Source organism: Lepisosteus platostomus, chromosome 4 (assembly GCF_059453375.1).
Source record: "Lepisosteus platostomus isolate fLepPlt1 chromosome 4, fLepPlt1.hap1, whole genome shotgun sequence".
Taxonomy (NCBI): domain Eukaryota; kingdom Metazoa; phylum Chordata; class Actinopteri; order Semionotiformes; family Lepisosteidae; genus Lepisosteus; species Lepisosteus platostomus.
This window is the reverse complement of record NC_142614.1, coordinates 68,588,928-68,608,753: the sequence shown is the minus strand read 5'-3', so window position 1 is coordinate 68,608,753 and position 19,826 is coordinate 68,588,928. Positions and strand designations below refer to the sequence as shown.

Sequence of the window (19,826 nt, the reverse complement as noted above, 5' to 3'; positions counted from 1 at the left end):
AATATAATAAATGTGCTCGCTAAAACAAACGTTCTATCGAACACTCCATACTATTGTATCATATTTGATTTATTTAATACAAAATTTGTATTAAATATCCTTTTTCAACTGAATGCCACTTAGCCAACGACAGCGAAACATGATGTCTTGGTATTTATGCAGTGAATACTGTTAATAATAATAATTGCTTACACTTATATATTGCTTTTCTGGACACTCCACTCAAAGCGCTTTACAGGTAATGGGGACTCCCCTCCACCACCACCAATGTGCAGGCCCACCTGGATGATGCGACGGCAGCCATAGTGCGCCAGAACACTCACCACACATCAGCTATCAATGGGGAGGAGAACCGGATGATGAAGCCAATTCATAGATGGGGATTATTAGGAGGCCATGATTGGTAAAGTCCTATGGGAAATTTGGCCAGGACACCAGAGTTACACCCCTACTCTTTTTGAGAAACGCCCTGGGATTTTTAATGACCACAGAGAGTGGTCGGCACCTTTTAACTGTATAGTGTCCCCGTCACTGGGGCATTAGGACCCCCATAGACCGCAGGGTGAGCGCCCCCTGCTAGCTGCACTAACACCACTTCCCAGCAGCAACCTTAGTTTCTCCCAGGAGGTCTCCCATCCAGGTCCAGGCTCACACCTGTTTTGCTTCAGTGGGCTGCCAGTTGTGAGTTGCAGGGTGATATGGCTGCTGGAAAGGTATTTATTTCCCCGTCAAATCGTAATTTTTAATCGCTAGTGTTTCGAAATCGGCGATAAACTGTGAATTTGCATCCACTTAAAGTGCGTCCATTGCAATTATCGACAGTCCCCCCCGACACCGAAGTTGTCATTACCCTTCCGCGACACTAGGTGGCAGAGTTCATATCTGTCGCTCCCAGCAAGCAGCATCCGTGTGTGACGTCAGTTGGTACGTTTGTTGTTCTTCTGCGTGGTACTTCCTGAATCGGAAGGGTTAGCCGGTACACGCTTTCTCCGTGTGTCTGAGTGAATGAAGGGAGAGGGGGCGGGAGGCTGGGCAGAGTTACCTGATTCCCTATCTTTTCTACAGGGGCCGGGTTTATGAAGGTGTACGACTGACCCTGAACGAGGGCGAAGGAGGGATTGTTTTGGGAAGGAGGCATACCTGCAAGGTCAGTTTGAAGGCGGGTGGGCTGAATAGATTCCAAAGCTACAGGTAAGGTAAAGATAAAGAGAGCAAAAGAAAATAGCAAGATTTTCTATTTCAAAGATTTTGGTATGCCCAGGATAGGTTGTGTATTTTTGGGTTGGATCTACTGTAGTTTGATTTTTTTTAACCTGGGATCATTATTCTTATCTCTGTCCAGTTGATGCTGTTGTGCAATAGTTCAGCATTTTGTGTGGTCAACAGGAGTTAATAAAACACGCTTATTTCTTTATGAATGCGTTATGTCTTGTAAGTGAACAAATACGTGGTTGAGCTTTGTAGCTCGGTGGTTTAAGCAGTTTTTTCCCCCGTTTTCAGATACAAGTAATATTTTAGTACTAACAGACGAAGCAGTTGTTGTACCCGATTCTGTAGAGTGCAATTTCTTCATTTGACATTCATCAACACATAAACAGTTAATATAAAGCTGCGATGTTAAAAAAGAGCTCATTTTTTCTTGTGGCTATCAGAAGCACAGAGTCTTAACTGTGGCAATTTAAATACATTAAATGTTTCGCGCAGAAGTATGAAAGAATGATCAAATAGAACAAGAATTTGAGTTTTACATGATCAAACAGAGTTACCGTCTTTGTAGCCAAACCTTATCAGATTTCAGAAGCTGAGCAAGGATATGTCTGGTCAGCACGGGGTTGGGGACCAGCGTTTCCCAGTGACTAAGGACAGTGTGCTACAGGAGGTGTTCTGTGAGTGAAATCACTACCTAACCACTGGTGATTATATAGACTGGTTTGTGAGAGCATGGATCTTAACCCAGAATTTCTCAGATCAGTCTGGCCAGTCTATGATGTCCCCATAAAAAAATCAGTGAAGAGGCATCTGCTGCAAAATGGCTGCCATGTGTCACCCAGAGGGTTCTCACTTGGGTGGTGGATGAATTGGGTCTCTGGGACTCCTGTAAGTGGTCACTGTTACAATTATTAGTGTATTTGAGAAGCCACCTTTAAAGGTGCTATATAAAATAAAGTTTTTTATTATTTTTATTTTTTTATTGATGTGGTTATCGGCTGATTGACAAGGTGGGTTGACCGCCATCTGAGATCCGTCATATCTGGTTACTTCCCAAATAGAAGCATTAAAACAATCTCGGTTCTGTCTAATTTGTGGCTTCCGTCGTTTATTTAAGCCACGTTAATCGCGGGTAGCCTTAAATCCGACGGAAAGAAAGATGTAGGTGGGCAAATATGAATCAGCCTGGGCTCCAAAGGCGAGGGCCAGCTCTTTATCCTCCTCCTCCTCCTCCAGTCTGAGTAAGGTGCGTTGCCGTTTGGGAAATACTCCAGTCTGCAAGATTCACTGTTAATATTCTAAGACCTTGTTGACAGCACTCAAAAATAAAACGCGTGACCCCCCCCCAACACCTCTCTGTCCCTCCCCCAGAGTGAATCTTTGATGATTTTTTGCGGAGCCGCAGGCAGGACCTCCCAACCCGCCTGAGACTGAAAATCCCCCCCCTCTTCCCGCAGGATGAGGAGGGCGCCCGTGCTGGCTCTCCTGCTCTGGGTGTGCGCGCTCTTCTGCGTGGGCATCGCCCTGTTTCTGGGGGGCTTCCTGCTGGTGCGGGTGGAGGTGAGCCGGAGCAGCTCCTGCGCGGACGCGCTCTCCCCGGGAGCCCCCCGCGGGGGCTTCTGCGAGGGGCCGCCGCGCTTCCGCAGGGCGGTGCTCCTCGTGCTGGACGCGCTCTCCTTCGCGTTCGCCCGCCACGACCCCCGCCGGGCGGCCCCCCGGCCCTGCGAGAACAAGCTGGGCGTGCTGAGCGAGCTGGCGGCCGCGCGGCCGGCTCACGCCCGGCTGTACCCCTTCAGGGCCGACCCCCCCACCACCACCATGCAGAGGATCAAGGGCTTCACCACCGGCTCCCTGCCCACCTTCGTGGACGTGGGCAACAACTTCGCCTCCAGCGCCATCCTGGAAGATAACCTCATCCACCAGCTGGGGCAGAATGGTGTGTAGAGGGAGAGCAAGCAATGGAGCCTAATCTTATCAGGTTGCAGAAGCTGAGCGAGGGTGGGTCTGGTCAGTATGGGGTTGGGATGGGAGACCAGCATTTCCAAACCAGCGTCCCAGTGACTAAGGACACTGTGCTGCAGGAGGTGTCCAGTGAGTGAAATCACTACCTAACGAGGGGTGATCATATAGACCGATTTGTGAGAGCATGGATATTAACCCAGAATTTACTTTAGGCTTGCTCAGCCTGGCCAGCCTATGATGTTGCCCGAATTAAAATTAGTGAGGGGACAGCCTTGTGCATAGAGGATGTGAAATAATGGCTCCACCTGCTGTTTACTTCATGCTTTTCATCCCACAGGGTCCCCATGTGCCTGTTGGGGGAGGCTGTGTTCATTCGATGCTGCATGTCAGCACTTTTCTCACGTCCCACATTAGGATGGTAGATTTCACTTATTTTGCATTAGCAGTTCACTTAACAGCAGATCGGTTGGGTGAACTGGTGAAAAATGACTTAGCCAGTTGAGCTGGAGGGAAAGATTTTAGCTAAGACTGGTTCAGCATCCTGGGCACAGGGCTGGCACACAGCTGGGACGTGGGTGGACACAAGTCTTCAGGACTGTGGTTTTTCCAAGGCGCCTCCTTTCAAGAGAAAAGCCAAAGAGTTCTGCTTCGAGTTCTCCCCTTCAGTACTGACTAGGCTGTAGCCTCCCTTAGTTTCAGTTAGTCTGGCAAGATCGTGCTTCAGGGTGATGTAGCTGCTGATGGTGTAGGATGCCGCAGTGCAACACAGATGCCAGGAGTGTCTGCTGCCTGGCAGGGTTGGCAGCTGCTCTTAAAGCACAGTTTATCCTGTTTGTACATTGGCAGTGCATTCAGTCCTCTTGGTATTGTTGTGATGCTTGCAGTATTACGTAGGGGGGTTAGTGTGAAGGAAGGTCATGGTGAGGAAGCTGACCGCATGGAACGCCATAGACTTCACTTAAACATTGTGTTTTCATCAAGACTGGAAACTGGAAATCTTGCCTGGCACTGGATCCCTGGAAAGACTGGAGAAGCTCAGTGTGTCAATGATATAATGCACTATGAAGATGCTATCGAGAAGTTACTATGCTCCCAGCTTCCACTTTTCCCAGAAGTGAAAATCTAGGTTTTTGTACCCGTCTCCGGGGTGTGCGTGCCGCAGTCCTCCGGGACTGGTGCCCTCTTGGTGAAGCCCGCTTGTCCCTCTCTTTGTCCAGGTAGGCGCGTGGTGTTCATGGGCGATGACACCTGGGAGAGCCTGTTCCCGGGGCGCTTCCATCGCTGCCTGCCTTTCCCCTCCTTCAACGTCAAGGACCTGCACACCGTGGACAATGGCATCCTGCAGCATCTCTACCCCACCAGTTAGTGCACTCCTCCTGCCACTCTCACAGTACAGTGATCGCGTACAACCAGTACATTAGCTCAGAGGTACCAAAGTCCGGTCCAGAGGGGCTCCGGTCCAGTTTTGTTCAGATGCACGGAGATGAGAAGAGCTATCAACTATCTCCCCTTAGGCCAGTAATTAGGTCAGCATGGGCTCTAATCGCTGAGCTGGAATGTAGGGATGCAGGTAAACCTACAGGACTGAATTAGGGCATCCTAGCATTAGCTTCTAGAGCTCCTGTGATTGCAGTACGTTAATTGTCTGTGCATAGCCAGTGATGCCATTGCAGACATGCATAGACAGTAAGAGTACACTAGTATGATTCTTTCCTGTTTATGGATTCTGATATCAGTAGAATTGTGCATTATGGGCCGATCTGCGCCTGTGGCTGGAAGGTTGCCGGTTCAAATCTTGCGGCCGGCCGAGGAATCCTACTCCATTGGGCCCCTCAGCAAAGCCCTTAACCCCAAATGCTCCAGGGGTGCCGTATAAATGGCTAACCCCGTGCTCTGACCCCAAGCTTCTCTCTCCCTGTCTGTGTGTCTCATGGAGAGCAAGCTGGGGTCTGCGAAAAGACAAATTCCTAATGCAAGAAATTATATATGACTAATAAAGTGATCTTATCTTACAAGAGCACTTTCTCAATCTGCTCATTGTTGTTAAATCAGACTGAACCTGTGGAGTGCTACCAGGCAACAGAACACAGTTGGCTTTGCAAAATGTTGTTTGCCTGCTGTGTGCTGATGATTTGCTCATGTCTCTCCTCTCCAGTGGAGGGCGGTGACTGGGACGTACTGATCGCACACTTCCTCGGGGTGGACCACTGTGGGCACCGCTTTGGGCCGGACCACCCTGCCATGGCTGCCAAGCTCACTCAGATGGACCAGGTCATCAGGTCAGAGCAACCTTACATCATCTCCCGAGCAGGTCTTCCTCAGGTTCAATTTACAGCTCTGGCCCGAGAGTACTTTTTTTTTGCCGGTTGCTTTTTCTTGGCATTTCATATTTTTTACTGCTCTTAGTTAAAGGAAAAGAAGGCATCTTTTTATGCAAAGGTTTGTGGAAATCTGAAACGAGCTCTTGCCCTGCAGGCAAAGCCGAAACTGGCTTCTTTTACAAAAGTGCTGGATGAGCCCTTCAGTTCAGTTGCTTGTAGCAACCAAACAAGCCGAATGGGCCATGTGTTGCATTGTTATTGTACAGTTTGTAAACCACAGATGACCAGTAGATGGCGTTGGTTTGCAAAGTCTTAGTAAAGAAGGGACTTGACAACTTGAGGCACATGTGATTAAACCACATGTACACATGGAAATCTCAAATAGGAAGTTAAACCTATTAATACCATTCAGTCTAATTGGTCAGACGTTGCAGCTGTGACATGCTACTAGTTTATGGCTATATAGCCTTGTTGTGGTAGGTTATGGTTGACAAGTTAAATACAATATTTCACAATAGTAGTTGCTCTCGTGTAATAAAACATGAAGTAAATTTTGTCAGAGAATCTTCTGTTCCTTCTCTTAGGTGAGGAAAAAAAAATCTACGGGCAATATATTGTTCCTTTACACAGGATAAAAGACATGTCGATTACCATTTTGTGTACAGAGAAGATAGAAGTGCAGTGAAACACCAGGAGTACAAGAAAATCAAACTGCTAGAAAATATTGCTCTTTCTGAAAAGTTCATATGTATATGTAGTTTCCAGGCTCGGGTAGTGTGGTGTCGTAACTTTCACAAGACCTACAACAGCCAAAGTATTGTGTTTTTATTTCTCCTGGCTTTAGAGAGGTCATGTTCTTACTTTATCATCCCTGTGAAGTTTCTTATTTGTTAAAGTGATGTGGATCCTATCTTTTCTCTTGAAACTGCTTCCCCAAATATTCCAGATGCTTTGTGCTCTTCGGGATTTTTAGTAAACGCTCCTTATCTTGTTCTTGTTTGAAGAGGTTGACATTTGTCAATGTGCGCACTGCTGTGTCTTAGACATTGTGTGTTACTCTTTTATGTTCAAGTGTTTTTCCATCTTCAAGTTGAAACACAAGTGATGAGTAACTACAGAACTCATCATTCTAGCCAATTTGCTTTATAAAATAAGTTAATCCTGATAGACCTGTATTTTGTAATGCAAACAGTAGCCTCTTAGCTTTAGTGATGTGTAGAGAGAAACAATATCCATAACAGTACTCATGATTTTAAGGGTGACATCTCGCAATGACCTAAATAGATCTGATTGGTAAATATGGTGAACTAGATACTGCTATACTTTATATTGTCTGCTCATGTTGTTCCTGAATTGTTGTGATGAGGATATTGAAGATACTGAACAATATGAATTACAAATCAATAAATGATTGGATTTCTTCTCATACAAATGTACTCTGTAATTGTGTTAATAAGTAAAAATTGTTGTAACAGTAAGAAAACATTAGGCTTTGTGAGTGAGTAAATATATATTACAAAACCTGATTCTGTCTAACATACCCAACAAGTTAGCAAAGCAGTGTATGTAATGTGCCTCTCAACGAATCCTCAGATGCAGACTTTTTTCTCCATTCTCTCTTTGGCGCAGCACCATATTCTGCGATTCAGAATGAGGCAGCTAAACCTCGGGTGACTTGAAGCTGCCCTATTACATTGTAAACAAGAATCTCTTTTAATACAATAGAAATATTGCTCTCGACTTCGGGACAGTTTTTCCAAGAAATACAACTTATTTGTGAACTCTGCTTGCAGATCACTTAGGAACATTTCTGCAGTGAACTGTCTGCTGCACAACCTGTACTTATTGGCTCATACGTCATATTACATTAGTCATCACAGTGACTAGTGAGCAGGAAGGGCCGCATCACGTCACAATTCGAATGTGTCGAATGTGAGAACTCGAATGCGAATTTGCAAGATATATGGCAACTTACACTGCTTTCACAAAGTTCACGATTTCGTGCTTAATTTTTAATACCATACCGTCAATGAATTTATTTTGTTGCAGAGATTTAATAACCGGTCTAAGAAATTGGGACTTCAGTCCCCCTTTTAATGCAGCGACTTAAGCAAAAAAACAAACACAGCTTGACTCTGTAGTATTATAGTGTTGCCGTAACTGAAGCAAATGCAAGAGAACTTCCTCGGTATCCAAGCTTTAACTGTTGATGTTGTCTGGCACTGACGGCTCGAAGAGAATGACCAGGGCCCAGGTAAACGATCTGGGACGTTTTGGAAGCGCCTCGTCTTCGGGGTGGCAGGGTCCTGATGCGTTTCTCTGGGGCCTGTGGGTTGCAGGGATGTGATTGGCCGGCTGCAGAACGACACCCTGCTGGTTGTCATGGGAGACCATGGGATGACGGACACCGGCGACCATGGTGGGGAGAGCCTGAAGGAGACCGACGCCGCTCTCTTCCTGTACAGCCCCAGCCAGCTCTTCCCCCCTTCTGAGGGGCAGGTAGGAGCAGCAGCCTTTCTCGACAGGGTATCAGAAAATATGGAACAATCCTCCAATCCTTTTTTTGCTCTCGTAGCTGACAAGTTAGGGCTAATGACAAGAGAGGGCGGGGGCCTTTTGTCAGAGCTCTTGTTTTTTTTTTTTATTTGAGCTATCGGTTGTTTCATCGTTTCTAAACATTTGTAAATGTCTATTTTTCTGTCCATGATCTATCTGAAGTTTTATCATCCTTAATTATAAAACTAAATAATATATTACAAGGACCATTCTTTTAACAAGTCCCACTCTGGTGCCAGTACAGTAGTCATTGAGCAGTTTCAGTGCTTCCTTCACTGATGATTTTATTGTACCTTTATTTATTTCTTTGCAAAATTTGGCACTAGAAGGAGGGAAAAAATCACGTGTTCTCTGCTTTTTAAAAAAGTGTACATTTAATCAAAACTGATGTGCTCAAACCGATACTTTTACATGTCTGTAAAAGGAGCAAAAACAAATCAAAAACTAAAATATGGACACTTTGGAAGGCACTGTACTCCTTTCCATACATAGTATAGTTCCAAAATCCGGTTAAAGCATTTCACAACATAAAGTTAAAGATGGGCATCTTTTTGATCAGGTGGAAAAGGCTAATGTATAAAATTAAAACTTCATTCAGTTGTTTACCAAAGATGGAACTGAGAATGCTTCAGGAATAGAAAAGGCAAAGTTCTACATTACATAAGATTGCCATAGAAGAGGCAGAAGCGGTGCATGTGTCAGAAGCACTTAGCATCCAGAAATATCCAGGCCTCGGTGGTGTTGCAATTGTACTCAAGGAAGAGAGGGATAACAAAAGTCTTCCAGCAATCTCTTGACATAGGAATCATGACCCATCCATAAAAGGATGACAAAGCTGAGCCAAGAAATTATAGAACCATAATTATTTATACTATTATGGGCATGGTTATGGAAACAAACAGTGGAACTAAACTGGAGGACCGTCTGTGGCAATAAGATCCCAAGGGTTAGATTGTAAAAGGTTGGTTTTGCCTGGTCGGTTTTTTAAGGGGTTTTTGAACAAGCAGTGGATACAAAAAGATCTTGTGACGTGGTATATTTAGCTTTGCTGAAGATATTTCAAAAATATAAAAAAAATATTAACTAGTAAATTCAAGCAGAAAACATTCATGAAAATGCATGCACCTGTTCTGAGAATTGTTTAATAGATGGGAAACACAGGGTATAGATAATTAGTGAGTGGGGTACTACAAGGGTCTGTACCAGGGCCACTGCTCTTCCTAATTTGTAGCAAAGTTCTTGTTCCTGGTTGAGTTAGTTGAAGAGTCAGCTTTGAAGTTTAGACACTAAAATCAGCAAATTAAATTCAATGAAACTTAGACCAAATTCAGGACTGGACCCTTAAGCACATGACATTTATTGACTGATGACATTTATTGCGTACATTCAGAATGTTACACACAGGTATCAAAAATTACAGATATAAAATGGCAAGATGAGCTTGAAGACACATCTTAGGTGTTTATGTAGACGCAACATTCATTTTCTAGGCAATGAGGGTAAGCAAGTAAAAACACATAGTATATACTGTACAGTTAAAAGCATGGAATTTAAATTGTAGGATGTTATGTTGAAATTGTACAATGCACTAGTAAAAAGTCAGAACAGTTTTGAATACTGTGTGCAGTTTTGGTTGAAAGATATCGCTCCTCTGGAAGCAGTTCAGAGATTTGCAACCAGGTACATCCCATGGATCCAAAGAATGTCCTGAAAGACCTGAATCTTTAGTTTGGAATGGAGAAGACTGAGGGTGTTTAATAAAGGTATTTCAAATTCTCAAAGGTGGCATGAAACTTAATTTGGACTTGTTCGGAATCGTCAGTGAAACAAACTAGAGAACACAAATGAAAACTCCAGGAAAGTTCATTTAAAGCCGAGAACAGGAACCTTTATTCCTGGAATTGGGAATCTCTATCCGAAGGCTTCCGGTGTTCTTGAGACTGCCTTCAAGAAACAGCTGGATATGATCCTTGGGTCAATTAATAACTGAAAAAAATAAGCTAGATGGAACAAATGGCTTCCTTTCACTTGTCTCGTTCTTATTACATATAAGACAAAGCAGGCACGCTTTGTGCCGTGAGCTGCAAATCCAGGGCATGTTTTCAGTTGTCCTTCCATGTCATTGCTAGGTGGAGCCTGAAGTTATTCCTCAGACTGACCTGGTGCCCACTTTAGCACTACTACTGGGCATCCCCATCCCCTACAGCAACATTGGCCAAGTGATCAGCCTCCTCTTTACACGGGACGCCCTGGCAAACGGCACTTCTGCACAACTGGCCGAGGCACAGGCATTGTGGATCAACGCCAAACAGGTACTCCCTCCCACTGTGTCGGAGAGGCAGTGATAATTTACCTCGTCAGAATAATCAATATTTTACATTAAAATACTTTTGTGGTCTTTTTAGTTTCGAGATCCTTAGAAATTACATCTGTAAGAGAATGTATTTGGTTCTTTTTACTTGAACATATCTTAGTTTTTTGGCAGAAATTTAGATTTATAGTATATGTGTCTGACACTGTAGGAAACGTTGCATTTATAATTATATACCGAGCATAAAAATGTACTGCTTATAACTGCAACAAATTCACGTAATAATCAGGAAAATGACAACTTTTTTGTACCAAGTGCACCAACATTTTATTGAACAGACAGGACATGGGTATATTCATTATGATGATTAATATTAGTCGTCTATTGTACTGCGAAAATTACAAGCTAGTAGCCTGTGTGGCCACAGCTGGAAGAAATATACACTGTACGTGCGCAATACATACTTTTCACCAGTCTGTAGATGCTATGTTGTGGGATTCTGACTCATTCAGCCTATGGCTGTTCACTGGTCTCTGAGCCCTAGATGTCACACATCAGCCCAGCTCATTTTGCAGATGTTCAATGGGGCATATCTCTGCCCCATAAGTCATAGTCACATTCTTGTTTCACAAGAAAGTCATTGTTACACTAACAACATGAGATTGAGCATTAACCTGCTGGAATGTTATTACATGTCCAATTGAGCAAGGTAGCAAGTGAGGTCCCAGGGTCATTGTACTGCTGCACAGTCAATTTTACATCAGCCACTGTAAGTGAACTTTTGTACCAACCAAAAAAGATACTCCTGTCCAAACCATCACACTCGGAGCTCCCCATCGATTGGTCTGGTGTGCACAGTCGTTAGTATATTGTTCTGTGAGCCTACTCATCCATCATGCACTGATGTATCCATTGGGGATGGTCTATGCAAAACCTTGATTTGTCACAAAAGGGGACTGGGCCCCACTGATGGTGAGACCACCTGAGTTGTTGCACACACACACACACACCTGTGTGGCAACAATTGATGGTTGTTTCATCAGCTTCTCATAGTTGAATTGCTGATGCAGTAAAGCTGGCAGTGCAAAAACAATCCCAAAGATGGAGCACGATGATGCATTAATCTTGGCGAGTCGTGGCCCATTAAAGTTGTTAGAAATTGATGGTTGACAACTCCCCCACATTTTCTGTTAAAAATGTACAGTGCAGTCTGCTAGAATATATTTTTAACTAATTCCATCTGGAATGCAGTGCTACGTTAGAGACTCTAATGAGGCTTTTTCCTGTTTGCAGGTCAATCGGTTCCTGGACACTTACTCCCAGATTGCTAAGGATCTTCCACTAGAGAGTCTGGCTCGCCTGCGGGGAGAGTTCTCCTTGTTGTCAGCAGAGTACAGTGCCCTGTTGGGGGCAAATCCCACTTCCCCCACCAGCCCGGAGTTCGCTCCCAGGCTAAAAGAGCTGCTCTCCTCCCTCCGGAGCTATCTGAGTGAGGTGAGGGAGACGTGCCGTGCCTCCTGGGCACGATTCCACCCTTTAAAGATGGCGTCTGGCGTCGCTGTCTTGGCAGCCACCTGTTTACTGTGCTGTGCCATTTCAGAGCTGGCTGGAGTCATTGGGAGGGGAGACTGGAATCCCCTGTGGACTTCTGTAGTGCTGGGCACAGTGGCTGGTGGCTCTGTGGCTGTGTGGCAACTTGTCTTCTACAGCCAGGTGGACCTGCTGTGGGCTCTCTGCGGGGCAGCCCTGGTCTCCCAGCTGGCATTTTTCTGGAAAGCCTATCGGATGAACAGGAACGGAACTTCCAAAAAGGCAAAACCCATCCAACGAGCCCTCCTGAGGGGGCTGCCTGACCTCTCCGTTCCACTGTGTATCCTTCTCCTTCGGTGTGCTTCTCTCTTCTCCGACAGCTATGTAATAGCCGAAGGTCGAGTAGCCACTTTTCTCCTCTTCACTCTGGGCGTCTCCATCCCTGTCCGTCTCAACTGGGATGGGCAGCTGCTGTCCCTGACGCCCGATACCCAGAAGCCCTACCCCTCTCAATCGTCCATCCGCAGAGAGAGCCTTACACTGCTGGGCTGCCTGGGCTTCCTGGTGGTATCCCTCTACCTATCTCTTTCCTTCCATGGCTGCCGTGAGGAGCAAGGGTCCTGCGAGCCCTCACCTTTCCTGGCCCCGCTTTCTAGGATTCAGGATGGCCAACTGCGCAACCTACGCTACTTCCTGTCAGTGGCCTCTCTGGTAGCCTGGGCATACCTTGTGCGTAGCTGGCTACGTCACTATGGAAACCTGAACTCCCCCAGCCCAGCTGTGTTCACGGCTCGCTGGGTGCTGCCCTTGGTCACCATGTCGGTGGTAATGTACTGGGCCGTCAGCTCCACCCCAGAAGAGAGCTTCCGCAACCTCCAGGAACTCATCGGCCTGTCCCTGCTGGTCCTCCCCAGGGCTGCCTATGCCTTGCTGGGAACCGGGGTCGCTCTGGTTCTCCTGAACCCCTTGACAGTGTACCTGAAGCCCAGGCAAGCCTCCCCGAGCAGCATGGTGCCTCCCAGGTACAGGGCCAGCACGGGGGTGAGCCCCCAGGCTGAGCTGCACCACCTCATCCCACAGATCTACCAGCGCATGCGCAGATCTCTGGAAGAGGAGGTCACAGGCCAGGAGGGGGACGGCCGACCAGCAGTGGAGGCATACGGGCTGGGCACAGTGTACTCGGCTCCCTTGCTGTTGGTGTCTGGGCTCCTGGGGCTGGGCCTAGCCATGCTGCACCCCGAGGGTATGGCACTCTCCTTCCTGCTCCTGCTGCTGGAGTCTGCAGCCATCCTGTACATGCACTCTGCTGCCTCTTCTCTCGCAGCTCCAGGCGACCACACAGGTGAGGACCTCTCTCAACGTGTGCGTTTCTTATCATGTTCTTCAACGTGTGTGCATCTGCGTGCATAGCATGCCGCTAACTATGTTTATGTCTCTTGTGTCCGTCGTTTCCCATTGTGTCTGTCAGTGCTTTGCCCTTACACGCACGCACGTTGACATATTCAGTGTCTGAATCGGTGTGAGATCAGGTTGCGTTTCTCGATGTGTCCCCGTGGGTGTAGGAATGGTGTGTAAGTCTCTCTGGGCGTGTCTCTGTCTGCAGATGGTTTCTGGGTGCCCTGGGCTCCTGTGGTGATGTGGGCCTTGGCCGCGACTCAGTTCTTTCACTCCACCGGTCACCTGCCCACTTTCCCCTCCATCCAGTGGAACTCGGCCTTCGTGGGCTTCAACCAGAGCCACGCCGGCGCCCTGCTGCCCGGCCTGCTCGTCGCCGCCAACACCTTCTCCTCACAAATCCTCCTGGCAGGTGCAAGAAACACCCAGCACCCTTCATTATGTTGTTCCAGGCTGCTTAAAAAGATGGTTTTCAGTCAAAAAAAAGACTAGCACTTCAGCAAACCTTTGTTTTTCCTGATGAAAAGCTTCCCGGGCTGCTTGCGGCCTCAGCAGCTTTTCTGTGGCTTGTCGTTTGGATGAGAGTGAGAGCCTGGGATCTTCCCTCTGAGCTCTGCTGTTTGGCTTCCTCAGACCTGTTCTGGCTAATGCCCACACCTGCTGAAGGGAGCGCGTGGTTTTTAAGAGAGGATTGCAGCTGTCAGATATCACGGCAGTAATGAACGACAACGGCATCCTACGAGATGCCAGTTAGCCAACGGCCTGTCACATAGATAGATGCTCAGTTATGCTGTAGTTATTGGTTTAAACATTGTGTCATGGTTAGACACATTTAAAGATGCAAAGCAAGGTTTAAGAACTGAAATGGAGTAAGAAGGAATAGTAAAACTTTAAAAGTTTGTCATTCTAAAAATCATTATGTAAATATTCTGACATTAATGGATGCAGTCAGATCTGTGCACTAGCTACTGCATGACATAGCTTACCCCTGATCTGCTCCTCACACATGTACTGTGACCAGTTATCAGCCTTGGTAAAATGTCCTTAGTAGAGGTGGCTTTGATTTCGGTTTTTAACCTTTTGGATGCTGTTATTCTCACACAGCCCATGCAAAAGGTCAGAGATCATTGACAAATCTTCCCAACTCCAAATCATCCCAGCTAGATTAAGGGCAGGAAAGCAAGCGTAACCCTGCAACCAAATATTTCAAACACAACAGTGGAAAGTGGTGAGCATCCCAGGAAAACCACAGTAGTAGGATACAAGAGTGCACTGTGGAAAAGATCCGGTCCTGGAAGTGGTGGTGTGTACTGTGGTTGTAGCCGATGTGTCTCTCCCCAGTGCAGTTGGGAAGAGTGGGTGGAAATGGGATCCTGATGGGCTGCGTGTCTTTCCCCTGCAGTCAGCTGCCCACTGCTGCTGTTCTGGCCCCTCGTGCGCGAGTCGCGGGGCAACAGGAGAGCCCGCGGGGCACAGGGGGATGACGAAGCCGTTATGGAGATGAAGCTGAGGGAGAATCCCGAGGGTTTCTCGGCTGCGCTGCTGCAGCTCGGCATGCGCTTCCTCCTCGTTCACGGCGTCCAGGTGAGCTGAGCTGAGCAGAGGCGTTCTCTGCACCGGCCACAGGCAGCCGGGAGGACCCCACTTCTTTGTGCTCCCACAGTCAGCCTGCAAGCACGTCAGTTACTTACAGGCCCATCATGTTTTACATCATCTTTAACAGGTCTCTTATTTCTAAGGCTCCGCACAGTGTAAAATGGGATTGATAAAATATGGTCTCAGGTTTAAAAAAGTGATTTTGTCAATTTCAGATTTAAAAAAAAATCTATTGTGTCCATTTCTCTGAGAGCAGTGTGGGCTATGTCATCTCTCAGTGTATCATTCAAAAACCAGGGTTTTTCAGCTTGCCCTGGGGCAATCGAAAATGAGCAGCAGTGCTTGAAGACCATGTTTGGCTCCTGTTACTGGAGCAGAAACAGTAGTACATTACTGTGCACTAGTGAAAGACAGAATGCCTGTAGATCCGTCGTCATGACCTTGTCATTTCAGTGCTGTTGGATCTGCGGCTGTTTTTGCTTGTACTTAAAACTATAACTACCTTAAGATGTGCCAAGCAGTTATCTCTAACTTACTTCAATGCAGGCAGCCCATCTATCAGTTGATTTCACTTTAGGGCTGAAGTAGTACTATATGATGTTCTGGGTTATTAAAAGCACAATCTGGGAAAATCTGTGCAGGTTGTCAGGCGTTATTGCAGAACCAAAAGGTTTTTAAAAGCTTAGCATTATTAGAATAGCTGCATTTGGTGTTGCCTGTCAAATGTATATTTAAAGGAGATGGTAAAGGAAACCAATAGAAACATTTTGGTTGTCTTAGAAGCAGGAGAAACATCTCTCTCATTGTGTCTTGGTAAATGAAAGGTCTGATTTTTTTTCCTTGCAGCTGTTGGCCTCGGTCTGTGCAGCTGCTGTGCTCAGGAGGCATTTGATGGTCTGGAAGGTGTTTGCACCCAAGTGAGTTTTCTCAGATCTTGACATGTATGGACGCCTCATGGTGTCTGAGTGCTCCGTTTATAGGGGTCCGTTCTCCATTGTTTTCTGTGTTTCGTCTTGGAAACAGTCTTCAGCTTTTGAAGAAGTGCTTGTTGACAGGAAAAACCAGAACAAGAGCTTTGCCATATTCTCAGCTCCTAGTAGAAGTCCAAGCTCATTGTCCGACGCTGGATTGTGACTTTGCAGCTCCTTGAGAAGGATTTGCTGTAGTTCAAGCAGTGAGCTGCTTCAGCTTGTGATGTACAGGTAATTTACTTCTATATGATTTTGAGGTTTTGAAATGGTATTTCCACCCCCCACTCCCACGTCTTTTATCTGCAGGTTAATGTTTGAGGCCTTTGGATTCCTGGTGACCAGCCTGTTTGTCCTGCTGGGCTTTGCTTTCGTGATGCGAGTGGACGTGGCCGTGACGGGCTGGTTTAAGCGCCTCGTTCCAGACCTCTCTAGATAGCCCCGACCGTGAGTGTGCCAGGGGCTGCCCCTTCAGAGCCAGCCCTCAGGGCCCTAGAGCGGACAGGCGGACAGAGAGGCCAAAGTCGAGTCCAGGAGGCGTGGTTTCTATGCGAGACATACAGGGATCAAGCCGAGCGCATTCTGAAACACCTTTCCCACCCTGGATAAATCGTGAGGCCTTGCCGAATGACATCTTTGGAACCAGCTCTTCAGGAAACCAGGCTGGCTTTGAAGTCTGTCACATTGTTCCTTCCTTCAAGCTCTGTATGAGAACGACCGGTGTATCATTTTAAAATATAGCAACTCAAAACCTTGGAGTTGGAACAAAAAGCTATGGAAGCTGGCGATTTTACTGTGTTAACTGCACGGCGTTGTCTCCTCAGCACTGTAAGGCTTCATCCTCTACTGGCCTCCTGCTCTTGAACCACGGCATGTACTGCCATGCACAGGTGAGCCACACCCTCTTCACCGAGGCTGGGGTAGATGAGGCTGGCCCCTAGTGTGCCTTTACTGACCAGAACCCGGAGATTTCACTGCTCTTTGGACTTTCCAGATGTTGGAAGTTGGAAAAATAAACTTATCAGTCTAAGGAAAGACAGAGGGACACTAAAGTAGGACAAAAACATGTGCCAATTCTGCTTTTAAAATCCTAATGTCATTTAATTTTGCACAACACTAGTTTCATAGATCCCCATGTGGTTAACAGTCACTATAAAGTTAACTGGTTTTCTCAAACACTGCTTGAAAAAAATAAGTTTTAAAAATATGAAAATTTTAACTGAAAGGATTTTGGAAGTTAGGTCCTGCGGAATAGAAATGTGGCTTTTCACAGCGTTTTTTTCTGGATTGCTGCGGTGATACAAATATCAGGAAAACTGTGTTTTTAAAACTTGTAATGGAACTTGCTGGCGTTCTGCTAACGAACATCTTGTTTCAAATGTTACTGAAACATACAGGTAGTGGACAAAAAATTGAAACACCAATGTAAAGTCACTTAATAGGGCACTAGGCCACTCCCTGCAGTCAGTATGGCCTTTATGTGCTGGGGCACAGAGTCTGCCAGCGTCTGAAGGTCTGCAGAGGGATGAACACCATGATAAAGGTACATCAGCTCATGCCAGGTGCAAAATGCCATTCCTGGCCCCATTCCAGATGGTCCCATTAGTGCTTTGTTGGGTTCAGATCTAATGACTGAGAAGGTCATTGACATACAGAGTAGCTAACATCACTATCATGCTCATCAAACCACTGGTTGACCATTCATGCTCTGTGGATGGGGGCATTATCATCTTTTAAGGCACCCTTTCTAGCAGGAAAGAAATGCTGCAACATCAGGATAACAGTGATCACTATTAAGTAGCTATTAAGCACCATTAAGTAGCGATTATCATTCACCTCGCCTTCTCCAGGAAGCAGTGCCCCCAAACCCGACATCTGACCGTATTGCATTATTCCACCGCTCAGTACTACGTTGCCTCTGCTCTTTGCTCCGCTGGACTCAAACATGCATGAACAGATGTGATCTGATCCCACTCTGCAGAGTTCTATGCGGAATGTTTTCTGATAAATCTGGCTGCTCATAACCCCAGGTTGATATTCGTTGTGCAGGTGCTCACTTGTTTTGCCTTGCCTTTCAAATGAATGCACCAATGTCTCTGTCCACTGTTGCCCCTTGCTGATGTCTTTCCCTCAGACTTCATTGCTAACGTTGCCTTAGACATAGTTGGGCAGTGCGGCGGCTCTGTGGCTCAGGATCTGCACCTGTGGCTGGAAGGTTGCAGGTTCAAATCCCGCGGCCGGCAGAGGAATCCTCCTCCATTGAGCCCCTGAGCAAGGCCCTTAACCCCAGCAGCTCCAGGGGCGCTGTACAATAGCTGACCCTGCACTCTGATCCCAAGCTTCTCTCCCTGATTCTTATATTATTCCAAATATAAGAAATTGGATATGGCCAATAAAGTGATCTTATCTTCTGAAACATAAGCGAGATGAGCTGTCTTAGTTACTGAAGCTCCCGACGAACTCGCCAACAATCAAATCACCTATTGCAGCCAGATTTACCTTATGCATGAGTATACGTAGTTCTCATGTTCCTTGGTGTTTCTTTTTTTTATCCACTAGCATACACGTTATGGAATAACTTTCTGGGATTTTTAAATATACCTAGGGAAGAAATAATGCTTTTAAAGTTAACTAGAGTCTTGAATTTAAACACCTCAAATGGGAATTTCAGGTTTGATTATTTTAACTGTAATTTTTCTCATTTTATTTTTAAAATGTTGGAATAAATTATTTCCAGCCCTTTTGTAAATGGTGTAGCATAGAGAAACCTTCTGTCGTCATGGCTGCAAAACTCTCACACCTAAAAAACAATTGCTACTGGTCCTGTGTGTTGTAGGAGTGACTTTTTAAGTCAGTGGCTTAGTAGTTTTCATCCTGCTCTGTGTTTTCCTGATCAGTAGGCACCCGGTTGTACTTGTGGTTTCCAAAAGATTTGCTCTGTTCACTAATTGTTAATTTTGCTTCAGATCAGTCTTGGAACACGGGAATCAGTAATTATGGTTCTTGTTTTAGACATTCCAAAGAGGAGTGTCCTACTTCTCTTTTCAGCAAAGCTTATATAGCCTTACACATTGGACAGAAAGAGATGAGGGCACCACAGATGTGTCATCTGAGACATATGAATTTGACCTGTTTACAAGAGGAAACACCTAAAACATTAAGGCACAGTTCTGACTAACAGCACCCATCCTTTCAGCCTTTCACCTCAATACGGTTGCCACAGGTATCTGGTATTCTGAGGGCATCAGCCACTCCATCCCTGTAAACACAGGAAGCTCTCGGGTGTGAGTTTGCAGGGCTCCAGTTACATTAATTTATTATATTAACCATTATCTCCTAGTGAACACTTCTGTGAAAAAGTGGTCTTTTACAAACTATTATTATTGCTTTAATATAGGTAGTTGGATTGGATACATTTCTTTTGCAATAAAAAAAAATTGTAACAATTTATTTCAAGGCATCTGGAGACCAGCGTTGGTGCACTCTCCTGTAGAATTTATTTGTAATTCTTTATTTTAAAGGTGTGAATGAAAATGAGTTAAACCTGAACTTATCGGTCATACTCAATGGGCATATAAAGCTAAGCAAGTACTGAAGTGTAAAACTATGCCAGTATACTGAAAAATGCTTTTCTGTTGTTTTTTTTTTAAAAGGAAAGAGTCAATGCACTATACATCTCCTAGTAAAATGTTAACTGAAAACTGAAAACACCGTGGAACACATGACACACATTTTTGTGTGTAAATATTGCAGAAGTCTAGATATTGGAGAGACGGAAATCCTAACACTTCCAAAATATGGTTGTAAAAAAGATGTGTGTGAGACTTCTGCAGTCCAAACCAGTGGTTGGCTAATGCTATACACAGTTAAAGGCAGTAGCTTCAATATTTATTGGGAGAGGGACATAATTCTAATAAAGACCAAAAATTATGATTGTTTTTCATTTTCATCTTTAATGTAATTGACATCTAAAAAAGC

The 19,826-nt window shown here is 45.5% G+C and overlaps 1 protein-coding gene across 6 annotated transcripts; it reads left to right on the top strand.

Moving 5' to 3' along the window:
- The first annotated feature begins 954 nt into the window (after nucleotides 1-954).
- On the top strand, nucleotides 955-19,781 carry pigo (phosphatidylinositol glycan anchor biosynthesis, class O). 6 transcript variants are annotated; one of them, XM_088630461.1, is made up of 11 exons: nucleotides 955-1,147; nucleotides 2,667-3,145; nucleotides 4,389-4,532; nucleotides 5,327-5,450; nucleotides 7,832-7,991; nucleotides 10,178-10,360; nucleotides 11,653-13,231; nucleotides 13,493-13,696; nucleotides 14,687-14,868; nucleotides 15,727-15,797; nucleotides 16,158-19,781. In XM_088630461.1, exons 2-11 carry the CDS (start codon nucleotides 2,668-2,670, stop codon nucleotides 16,285-16,287), a joined length of 3,255 nt encoding a protein of 1,084 aa, XP_088486587.1. In that variant the 5' UTR covers nucleotides 955-1,147; nucleotide 2,667; the 3' UTR covers nucleotides 16,288-19,781. The 6 variants fall into 6 exon arrangements, with proteins under 6 accessions (XP_088486587.1, XP_088486590.1, XP_088486588.1 ...); XM_088630464.1 differs by having other exon boundaries at nucleotides 2,581-3,145; XM_088630462.1 differs by having other exon boundaries at nucleotides 955-1,191.
- Nucleotides 19,782-19,826: the final 45 nt, after the last annotated feature.